This window comes from Lemur catta, chromosome 13 (genome assembly GCF_020740605.2).
Source record: "Lemur catta isolate mLemCat1 chromosome 13, mLemCat1.pri, whole genome shotgun sequence".
In the NCBI taxonomy this organism is placed as follows: domain Eukaryota; kingdom Metazoa; phylum Chordata; class Mammalia; order Primates; family Lemuridae; genus Lemur; species Lemur catta.
This window is the reverse complement of record NC_059140.1, coordinates 62,439,899-62,452,296: the sequence shown is the minus strand read 5'-3', so window position 1 is coordinate 62,452,296 and position 12,398 is coordinate 62,439,899. Positions and strand designations below refer to the sequence as shown.

Below are 12,398 nucleotides of genomic sequence, written 5' to 3'. Positions count from 1 at the left end.
CACCCTTGACTGTGCGGTAGCTGTCTGTGCTCAGACCTCAATTCTCGCTGTAGTTATGATTTCGGTATTTGTCAAACGGGGCAGATAGACTCAGACAAAACGCTGTGCCCCTAACTACCGTTTGATGTAGGCATGAACACCCTTGCACTGTATCGCATTTGTATGAGATGGAAAGATGCAGCAGTACGGTCTTAGATTTAGAATCTTCCTTTTGCGCATTCCAGACCTAGTAGAGAAAAAGAGATCTTACTTTTGATTGTTTGGTCTTGCTTATTTCTCGGCAACGATAACTTAAAGATTATGTCCAGGGAGTTGAAGAGTGCTACTTTTCTTCACATTCTCTAGGTAGTTACTTTTGGCAACTGTTTGTCAGAAACTGGGAAAAATAGAATGTAAGGAGAGGGTATGATATTTGGCATTATCTTTTTCTAAATAGGTTAACGGAATTTATGTGGTTTGAAAATTATTCAGAGTTGATAATACTTGAATGATACTGATAGGATCTTGTTTGTGAAGCGTAGTGTCTTAAGCTACGCTACGTGGTTAGGAGGCTTTCAGATAATTTGAACTACGTTGAAAATTGTGGGAGTATGAAATTTTTTCAGGTTTTTGGATTTTTAAAGAAGTAATTTTAAAAGTTGGGAGAATATCTTTACACCTCAAGTTTTCAAAGTTTATGATACTGTTGCAGTAAATTCAAAAGCTTATGCAGTTCATTCTGTGCCAGTTATGGTGCCAGTTGCTGGGATCTAGTCTTATAATATTTGAAATTATTTTCTTTAGTACCTAAATGACCATTTTTGAAGAGTTTTATGGATGCAATCTGTAGATTTTCAAATTTCTAATTTCTTAGTGAACTATTTAGATTATAACAAATGACAGTTTCAACAAGAGACTAAGAAAGTTGATGCAGGCATGAAGCAATTTGTGTCTGTAAAAATAGTTGCACTGTGAAACTGAGACTCTTACTATGTGCTTCTGGTAGGATCCACTGTTATCAGATATATGTCTTTCACTGGCTTCCTGATTACTAATCATTCAGAATGAATATTGATTGTATATTTTGAGATTTGCAAACTTACCTGATTTTCATATCTGTAACATGAATTAAAAATAGTAAAATCCAGCAAGTGGATGCTATTTTATAACTTCTGTACAAGTTATTAAAATTTTAATAAGTCCTCAGTGTTTATTTATATAATAATATGCACTTGCATTTACATATGGAAAGCAAATTATTTCATTTGGAGAACTGGTTTTCAGTGGATGTTAGTCTTCCCTACTACTTTCATCCACTACACACCCATCTCATATAGAAGGGGAGATATTTCACCAGATACTTAGTGGCAGTTGAAACATTAACTGCTGTTGATATAGAAAGTGTCTTTTATTCTTTTTTTTTTTTGCTGGTTTTGTATGTTGCTGTTGTATGTTTATTGTAACTACCGGCTACAATATTTGGGGATATTTTCAGTCACAGTCTTTTTAACAAATTATTTTTTTTCCTGCACAGTGCTACAGTATTGCTTTGCTAATCCCTGTGTAGTCAGCTTAAGTCTGTCAATTCTGTTTGGAATTCAGTTTGTAATTGTTTTAGTCTCAAATCTACAGATAAGCAATCTGGAGGGTTGTTTTAGAAAGTTCTTTTTCAAAAGTTTTCTCAAACTATGCGTCAGATAAATGTAGCTTTTTTTCCTTTTAAAAATATGAAATATAAATGTGAAGAGACCTTCTTTTAATATAACCCTTGTAATCTTAGAAATTCAGGGAATAGGGATTTATCTTACTACTAGTTAGTACATTTATGTAGTTTTGATTGCTTAATTATTTGACAGTTTCCTAATAATTCTGCTAGTCATCCAGATTAAAATGGTTTCTGTTTTCTTTTATGCTACTGGTAGATGAGACCTTGGAAAGATGTAATTATGGATTGAAGTGAAGATACTACAACTGATATATGTTTATTGACAAGATTTTTGAAATTGGGCTTCAGGAATAATTATTCAAAAAGAGGCCTCTTTTTCAGCCATATTTAAAGTGTGAATTTCCTAGTTTCATTGTGATATTGTAAGTTTCCCGGAGCAGGGGAGCCATTCCCATTTATTAAGACCCTCTTTTCTTGTGCCTTTATTAATAGACTCAAAATTTGTGTCCTGGACTTTCTTTTTCTTTTTGTTTTTTAATTGAAAAGAGATTGTAAAAACTTCAGATATTTATTTACTCTACAAATGAAGAGAAGAAATAGGAAAATAACTCAATAGACTTTCACCAATGTCACTCTGGTTTTGATAATGCTCATGTTTGGGAAAGACATGATTGAGTTAGAAGTGTGATGGCAACTTAAAGCAAAGAATAATTTGAAAACAAAAATGGAGGAAAACCTTTAAAGAAGAGTAAACTAAATTAGTAAGTTATTGGTGTGACCTCACTTTATAGTCCTTGTGATAGGAAAGACATTAGCATTTATATTTTTATTTTATTGTTTCTAACTTTTCTCACATACTTGGAAGCATTTACTTCTCATTGAAGCCTGTTCTGATATAATTTGACAAAGTTTTTTTCATCCTTAATCAAATCTACATTTTATTCTGTTGTGGTATTCATCTTCCTTTGTGGACCCAAATTTTTAAATAGGATTGAAAGTTCTAATTAAGTCACATAAGTTTGTAACTTGGTTTTAAATTAATATGTATAAAAGGAAATGCTTTTCTGGCATATTGTAGGTTATGTATATATTTTTAGACAAACGGGATTTTAAAAGTTATGTTATTATGTACATTTTATTTATGCAAAGTCATGAATGTCTCATTAGGGATGTCTAGTTAATTTTTTATTGTTGACTACTGATAGAAGTTCCTAGACTGTCTGAGAAAAAAGGAGAGTACGTTTTTAGTTCATTTCATTTCTTCCCTAAGTTGGAAGACTCAGCAGTAGCTGGAAGTAAAATTTCTGGGATAATCACTATGTAGGTGAATCTTGAGTAGTTCTTGATGTCACCTGTAAAAACAGTTTTGTCTGTTTGGAAAGCCGCTTTTTTAGTGGCAGGAATACAAGGGGTGGGGATGGGGTGGGGGGAGTGAATGAATCATTAGTGCTCACTTGATTGTGATATCAGTCCAAACCTTTTGAAATCTTCAAAGCTTTTTTGAGGGGCCCAGGATTGGAAAGGAGCTGTGGGACCATGCTTTGCAGCAGGGCAGTAGTTCAAGGGAGGAGAGTAGTGCTGATCCAAGCAACAGATGACAGAGCAGGAAAAGACACTGTAAAGTTAATACCTGGAGCCCTCAGAAAAAATAACAAAAGACATGATAGATGACCAGTGTTTAAAGTATAATAATAAATAGCTTGTTATCCTAACTGTGGGAACCATTACAATTGTGTTTTGTTTTTTGTTTTTTGGAAGCAGAGTGTTTTGGAAGTGGAGCCCTTTGGGGTAGAGGTTTTGGGGGCAGAACTACCTAATTTTCATTAATAATGGAGTGAAAAATGTAATGCTAGGGTTAGTCTACTTGAGGCAGTGTGGTAGGATTATTTTCCAAGTTCTAGATAACTATAAGAAAATTTTGGAGCCACTCAATTTTGTTTATTAAGAAATGTTTTTAAAAATTCAATAAATGGTTGAGAATTATACTGTATATCTGTATATTAGTATTTATGGCAGTATATAATGAAATTTTAAAATGTTTTTCTCTAAATTTTTTCTATATATTTTGTGATGCATTTCCTTCTTATTGAATCTTGCTTAGATATAAATTGTGTTTTTCTCAGTTAATCAAAGCTCTGCATTCTAGGTCTTTCTCAGCTCTACTTCTTTTAGCTTTCAGTTCCTTATGTTAAATAAATCAAATGGACATAAGAAATTTTAAGTTTTTCCTCTGGAAGTTAACATTTAGGCTGAAAATGAGTCCAAGAAAAATTAAATCAACAATTGTCTTATAATACTAACACCAGTATATAGAGTTAGTGTATAGATCCTTACTTAGAGAGCACTTGATACATAAGAGATTTTATGTTGCAGTAAATTCTTGTTCGTCTGTGACACCTGACACTAATCTTTAAATTTGTAATTGTTTTAAAGTTACTGTCTAACTTCTTTGAATCACTATTAATTGCTATTATATTAAAAATGATTACATTTTATATTAATGAATAAGAAGAATGTGGATTTTCTAATTTAAAATCCCCATATTGTATCATTTCATATTTTCCTTTTCTTGGTTCACCATCTTTTTTCATTTGTCAAACGTTCTCATTCTTTGGATCCTTTTGAAAATGTGACCTGAGGTACCTAGTAGAACCAAATATTGTTTATAATTTTTTTTTGTTTTGATTTGGTACTGCCATGATTTAATTGCCTTTCAAGTAATATGTCTTTACTTTGAAACCACCCTAAAGATCATTTGTGATCTTTATAGAGAACACTTTTATACCAAATGAAGATTTTTTAGCTGGCATGGTTTATTCTAGTAATTTTTGATGAGTAATAAGATTTCAGCTAATATTTAGATTGTGTGAAATGTGATGTAGTTTAGTTTTTTTTCCTTTCCCTTATTAGGCAATACCTACCCTCTCCCCACAGTAGTGTGTGCTCTGGGTTGTATCTTTGGCTAGAATTTAATATTGTTTCCTAATGTGTATCATACTACCATTATCTGATGTTTGCATTTCGAGTTGAATCACCCAATTATGTAATTGATTAGCTTTCCATTATAGCTTTTGAATGTTTTGTTTACTTTTAAAAATATTTTTGTAATCCCCTCCTTTTCTCTTGTTACTAATAATGGTAAAATAGTCTACTCAAAAAAAGTTATTTTTAGCACCTTTGACTTTTATGTCAATGTAGTGTAGATTATGGAAACACCTTGACTTTTTCTAGTTCTACAGCCTGTCCTGTTTTGCAAGAAAGTCATTTTATCAATGTTGAAATTTGTTTTGTTTTTTGTATTACTGGGAAATAAATGTCCTTGATCAAATTGCTTTTCTTTGACCTCTGTAAGGCAAAGAAAATAATTAAATAGCATATTTTAATGAATTTTTCTCCCAAGCTGAGTTTTGGAACATAATGACTATTGTTACTCAAACTGTACATGATTTCTACCATCAATAAAATTTTCACCTGGTTTTATTTTCCCTTTTTTTTTTGGCATAACTCTTTTTCAGTTAACCAGTTGATGGTTGACAACTTTTCCTTAAAGGATAGTTACTGAATTTTGAAGCAGTTTTTTTTAACTTATGAACTAAATGTTTCATACTGTATTTTCTGAAGTTGACTGTACTATGAAAACTTTACTGTGTGAGTAGAATCATATTTGTTCACTCCACAAAAGAGTCACAATTCTAGCCAACAGATTTCAAAGTTGTTATCAATTCTCTAGTAAGACATGGTTTAGAAAGATACTGCCTCTCTGTTTACCTGTGACTTCTCCTATGCTATTTTCTCCCAAGGAAGATCCCTGTAATTTTGCAGTGTTACCTATAGTTTTGTCTACTTGTAAGTTTTGGGTTCAGTTATTTAAAAGTGAAGAATTTTACAGGTTGCCTCTCTCTTTTTTTTGGTTAAAGTAGTACAAAATGTCAAAAATTAGAAGGAAGGTCACAGTGGAAAATACCAAGACCATATCGGATAGCACATCCCGAAGACCCAGTGTATTTGAGAGGCTTGGACCCAGCACTGGCAGTACAGCAGAGGTGAGTTGTCACTAGTAGAGTCACAGGGGTTCTCTTAGAATCCTATTATTGAAATACTGGCTTGTATTTTAAAGGTGAATAGGTTGTTTTATTGTAGGAATGTTGCTTCAGTAAATTTTTAAAAATGTGTTTTATAAAAAGGAGTGAAAATGGTAGTAGGGTTTATGGGTTTTTTCGTATTTTTTTTCTGCTGTTTTTGTTTGGGGAGTAATATATCACAGATTAGCTGGAATTTTGGTAGCATTTGTTTTTAATTTTGTCCCACTAGCATTTCTTTTCCAGAAATAAATATGAAATTTACATAGTAATATCTGTCTCTTAGACACAGTGCCGTAACTGGCTGAAGACTGGCAACTGCCTCTATGGAAACACATGCAGATTCGTACATGGCCCTTCACCTCGTGGTAAAGGTTATAGCAGCAATTATAGAAGGTAAACTGAGAACTTTGAATTGTTCACATACTATTAGAAGATGATTTTTGTAATTAATACAAAAATCTGAAATACAACCATTTATTTGGTCAGCTTTTCTGTTTTGTTGCTAATCTTATCAATAGTCAAAGATTGACAGAATCTTTTTGTTATTTTCAAGATTAATAAAATGTTTGCTTAAAATTAATTTATTTGTTCAATATTTACTTGTTTGCACAGTAGATCTTTTTATAATATGTATATGGCTTACTTTCCCCCCCAATTGTATATTAAATTGCTGCCAAATTCAGCAGAATTGCATGGTGTCTGAATTTATTTTTAGTGAGGATAGACTGTTTTTAATTCTTAAAACATTAAAATTTAGGTAGGGTATAATTTTAGCTTTTCAAAATGTTCTAAGTTCAAAGTTTATACAAACTCTTTAGATTAAAATGCATTTGCTAAATGCTTTGTCACAGTATGTTAATGTATATGAAAATCTGTATTTATATGTGATAAATGTACTACCTATTTAGAATATCATTTTGCCTTTATTAAAGGCTTGTCTAATTTAAACTTGCTTAATAATGAATTTTTATTTTTCTTTTGGTTCCCGCATGATGATTTTGTTATGGTTGATGTTTTTATTTGGGGAGTAATTTATCACAACTTAGCTGGAATTTTGGTAGCATTTGTTTTTAATTCTGTCCCCAAATTAAAGATGTAATGCTTAAAGATGTAGTATACATAAAGTTTGTCACAAAAGTAGTTTAAACTTGATTGGTAAATAAATAATTTACCTAGTCCTAAAATTGGATATGCTGATTGCTTTGGCACATCAACAGTATAAAAACTGAACATTAGCAACTGGAGATATTTTTTAATTGGATGATTTTTTTTTGTTTGTGGGGTGTGGGTAGATTTTGAAGTTTAGTAGAATTTAAAATTCAAACACTTAAACATTAGCAAACTTTCTGTTCACTTAAATGTACATTTTAGTTTATTTGTGATGCTGAATACTGTTTTATTTGTGGTTAAGTTGTCTTTTGTCACATCTGTTAATGTGGGAAAGTTAGCTTTTATTGTATATGTTTAATTACTTGTGTATACACTTGTAGACCCACACCTGTGGAAACTATTTCAATAATTTTAATGTTTTGTTTATATTAGAACTATACTTTTAATACTTTTAATACGTGCTTTATCTTTGAAATTTATTAACTGACTAAAAATTTTTATATGAGAAGTAGTTTTAAGAAAAATAGGCAGAGAAATTTGTCTATAGTGGAAAATAGTAAAGTCACTACTAGACTTAGAATAAAGTATTTTTGTTACAATTTTGCTATTTTGTATGTGTTTTCCCATCTGATAACTTTTGTATTTGTGTATTTTTTTGTAGGGAGGAAACATAGTTCATAATGTGATTCAAAGATGGGAAGAAAAGCAATGCATTTTATGAAACGCTTGTTTATATACAAGACATTTAAGTTATTCATTGAGTATTCACTGTGTGTAGAGCATTCACTCTGTTAGGTGTTGTTTAGAATAGAAACAAGTTCAAGATAAAACTGTTATATTAAGGAAAGCAGGGCACATAGGATTTATACGTACATCATAGTTATGTCTTAGAGCACTTAAGTACTAGTTCTTAATAAGAGGTTCCAGTTTCAAGTTTTGCTCTAACTGTTAAAACAGTTAATATATACGTCTATTAAATGTGCATGTAAATATTGAGATCCTTTAAAGTGCATTAACTCAAATTATTTCTTCACTAATTATACGATTTGTATTAATGATTGATAAATTGAAGAAATTGATTTGATTGATCAATGATTACTTGAAATAGATGTGAATATTTATGTGAGTTGTTGCTATCTTTTTTTATATATAGTATTTTTTGGTGACCAAAGAGGAAACAGCATTCCTTAATTTCTGTTGACCTCTTTTAAAGGTGCTCTAGGCATACTCTTTAGAGGCAATGTGTTTTCCATCTTGCCTTTATTTTTCTCACTAAGTGTGAAAATAATTGCATAGGCATATACTATCAAATTTCTAGTATAAATTAGAAAGCCTTACCATTGTTGAAGATAAATGTGTATTTTTCTGTCAATTAAAAAAAATCCACAGCAGAATGTAAAATCACTGTTCTAAAATTTTGCTTTGAATCCTTTAACTATCTTTATTCTAAATAATTTAAAACTAAAAAGAAACTGTAAAACTCCTATCTTTGCTTTGATTCTTAAGGTTCATAAAATATTTTTTCAGTTGTTGATGTTGCATCCAGCCACATACATAGGTAGATAATAGGCTGCTGCCTCTAGATTAATTTTCCAACTTTGTAGTTTAAAACTTTGTCTTACCACTATCTTTTGCTTCCAGATGTAACTGGTATATTTATGTGGTTAATAGGAAACCAATTCAAGCCTGTTAACTCCTTTTTCTCACTTCACATATAGTTCTTGTTCATATCATCAGTACCTGTCACCCCATGGAATTTTAACATACATATTTTGATTGGTATTGGGAGAAAACTTGTAAGTCTTGCTCATATTTTTTGTGTATTAATATTTAAGCTGAAACTAATTATTTTTCAGAAATTTAGGAGCCAAGGACTGTTAGAAATATTATGTCGAGATTTGTGAGGTTATTTCTGTAAATATATTCTTATAAAATGTTATATAAATATAGATTTTCATTGTTTTGTTTTGCTTTTTCTTTTGTTTTTGTGTTTTGGTTCAAAGGTCACCAGAAAGACCTACAGGGGATCTTAGAGAAAGAATGAAGAACAAGCGCCAAGATGTGGACACTGAGCCCCAGAAAAGAAATACAGAGGAGTCATCCTCACCTGTTAGGGTAGGAATGAATTTCCCAAAACAAAGTTACATTTTTCAATTAATGATTTATTATTTATGTCCCATTTTAAATATTATGTGGTAAATATATGGTAAATATGTAATGTGGCATTATAATGTTCTATATAGATAACATAATTTATGATCTTAATTGAAATGAATTTAATTATAGTCTTTACTTAATTGATGAATTTCTGTTTTGCTGCAAAAATATTAGTATGTTTGATCACAGGCTGCTGTTTCCTGCCCTAAGTAGCACTGTTACTTAAAATACTTTGAAATGCAAAAAAATTCTCAATTCTTAAAATATCTGGTCCCAAGGATTTTGGCTAAAATATTGTAGTTCTTTAACAAGTATTTCAACATGTAGATGTTCCAGGATGACTAATTTAGAATATATAATGAAGTAATCAAAAGGTTATATTTATAATTAATATGTTTAGATTTAAGAGAAGATAAGCCATTCTGTTCAAGAAATAGAGGAAGGTGAAATAGCAGACCATGCTACACTACACAGGACAAATAATTTCAGATGCTATTTATTTGACTGTGATAAGAGAAAGAAAGAAATAACTTTGCTTAATGAAAGGAATAACATGCCCAAACAAGTTACACATTGTTCAAGTGTAGAAAATGAGGAAATAGGATATTCTTTTAAATGAGCTGGGCCTTCTTAATAAGTGTTATCAAGACAATTTCCTATGTTATGATTAGAGGTTGAAAAGTGACGAGTATTAGAAAAAACATGTCTCCTAACTTGAAATTCTGCCACATATTGAAGCCTGCATTCATTTTCTAGTGTTCAATGATAGAAATTATACATGATCACTAGGGGTAGTAGCAGTCATATTGAAAAACATGGAGAACTCAAAAATAACATCATTTCAGTATTTAGGGTAAATATTATGAAATATTTAGATAAAGCATTATTGAAGAAATTTATTATTACATTTCTGGTTTTAAATCTGGTGAAAATCTGTGTTACAAATTCACATATTATTTTGTTTATTTTGCAGTACCAGCACTACTGCTCTGAAACCTTTTTAAAATAGATTTGTAGTTGAATATTACATGATACTTTTAAATAGAAAGCACAGAGTATGTTATTCAATGATTTGGAGGTAACTTCTATAGTTACAGTTATGTACTAATGTATGTTTATAGTGGGTTTAATCCATAAAACATTTGAAAGTTGTATGGGATGTAGGATAGTTTTTCATTGATGTTCCACAGAATATATTTTAAGAATACAAATAGATTGGTTTTTTTTTTCCCCGTTTGTGCTCTGTACAAAAAGGCACCCAGTTCTATATTCTTGACCCTTTACCATTTTTTGGTAGCAGGTTTTACTCTCATATAATTTTTAATAATTTTTGTCAGCCTCTGTCACCTTACCAGCAACCATATATGTCATTTGGCAAGTTATACAACATGACTTCATGCCTAAATATGTAAAATTTAGGAGCAATTATGATATATTCTAGAGTTGTTTAAAAAGAAAACTTCAAAGAAAAATTAATTTGTGTTTTAAGAGGCCAAATTATATGGCTAGTAATGCTCAGAAAGAACTTTCTATACTTATAATATCCTTGTATATCAGTGTCTTTCATAGTTAGTATTTAGAGTGTTAAAGAATTTTACTGTGGTGAAAGATAACAATTATAAAACACTGGTTACTTTATTTTCTCATTACCAAGTAAAATGTGGCTTGGAGTCTTATGCAATAGACTATTTTGAATTATTGTTCTGTTTTGTGTATAGGCTACTGTTTACCTGGAATAAAGTATAAAACTTGTTTTTTAGCTACAATATTAAGGCCTAATTACTGACTATTTTAAGTACCATTTGGCTTCATCAACATAGGTCAAATCTCTTTTTTTAAAAGCCTTTATAAAATTATTAAATGAGTTTGGATTTATCTTTAGATGTGTAGAAAAATAGCTATTATTTTAGTGTATGACAAGTCTTAGATTAATTATTTTTGGAAGTCTACAGTGAATGATTTAGCCCTTTTTAGGTGATTTAAAATATGGACACTTTCAAATTCTTCTGTTGTCTTTTATCCATTTTAAACTCTCTTTTCTCCAGTGATTTTTGATATAAAAAACTTATTATGTAGTAGAATATTAAATGCTTATTAAAGTATTAGATTTGCATTGTATATTTTTAAATCTTAGCTACTCCTTACATTTACCAAGTTTCTGTTCTTTAGTAAAATAGATACAGTCTTTTCATTGTGGTGCTAAACCAGAACTTGTCACTACCTCTGCCTGGAAGATAAGTGAATATTTACAAAACTGATTCTTTGATGAAACAAATATGAATGAAATTAAATGTTCTGTATTATAATAACTACTTCATATAGTTTTTAAAAAACTGAATACATATACGTGCTTTTTAGAAAGAATCTTCAAGAGGGAGACATAGGGAAAAGGAAGACATAAAAATCACTAAGGAGAGAACTCCAGAAAGTGAAGAAGAAAATGTAGAATGGGAAACTAATAGAGATGGTGAGTTTCAAAGTCTTTGTTTATATAGTCAATTTTTGATTATTCACTGTGTAGAGTTTTTGTGGGCTTTAAAACACCTTTCAGCTGTGCTCTCCCTATTGTTTCAGATTCATCTTATTGACCTGTTTCTATCTTACTGTAAGGCAGAAACTGGCATATAGTAGCAGTACAAAGGCAGGGAAAGTAGTTTGTGTATTTCAACTTTCCCATCCTTCTCTTTCCCTCCAGAACTTCATTGTGCAGCATCACTGTTCTTTGGGATTTTATTACATTCACAAATTTTTAAATTCCTCAAACTGAGTTTTAAAAAATTAAATCTAAATGTGTTTGTTGTTTCATGTAAAGTGTTAAAAGTGAGATTTTTAAATCTTAAGGACCTGGGAAAATTATTTTCAAGAAATTGTTGACTTTTCCATAGCTTTGTTACTAGTCATAGATGACAAAACTGAAGAGTTTAAGAATTTAAACAACTTTCTCAGTGATAAGTTGAAAACTTAGACCATGGCTTAGAAAACTACAGCTTGTGGGCCAGTCACTGGTTTTTGCAAATAATATTTTATTGGAACACATCCATGTCCATTTGGTTACATATTGTCTGTGGCTGCTTTTGAGCTACAGTGGCCAAGTTGAGTCCTTGTGAAACAGAACTAAGAACCTGCAAGCCTAAAATATTTACTACTATATTTCCAAATGATCTCTGAAGACTTATAGGCTGAGACTTGAAAAATAACCTAAATGTCTCTTCAGTAATTAGAATATCAATACTTATTAGGGAAATTTATTCCATCTTTAGACAGTGCTTTCTGTTAAAAAATTGCTTCCAAGAACAAATAAGATACTTTTTAATGATCAGTTCATTGAGAGTTCATAATTGAATCTAATAGCTCTTCTACAAAATAGCAGTAAAGGCAGCTATAATGTCCCATTGTAGAGGACT

General features: G+C 30.7%; 1 protein-coding gene across 3 annotated transcripts in view; it reads left to right on the top strand.

Annotated features, from left to right (window-relative positions):
* Window positions 1-12,398, top strand: part of ZC3H13 (zinc finger CCCH-type containing 13) — a 73,827-nt gene that overhangs the window by 472 nt on the left and 60,957 nt on the right. For 2 of the 3 annotated variants that reach the window (XM_045567263.1, XM_045567264.1), the window contains exons 2-5: window positions 5,563-5,688; window positions 6,011-6,120; window positions 8,841-8,952; window positions 11,353-11,461. In XM_045567263.1, the coding sequence (XP_045423219.1) occupies window positions 5,572-5,688; window positions 6,011-6,120; window positions 8,841-8,952; window positions 11,353-11,461 (448 nt within the window). In that variant the 5' untranslated portion in view covers window positions 5,563-5,571. The remainder of the gene's footprint in view (window positions 1-5,562; window positions 5,689-6,010; window positions 6,121-8,840; window positions 8,953-11,352; window positions 11,462-12,398) is intronic. The other variant, XM_045567262.1, reaches the window with a different exon arrangement.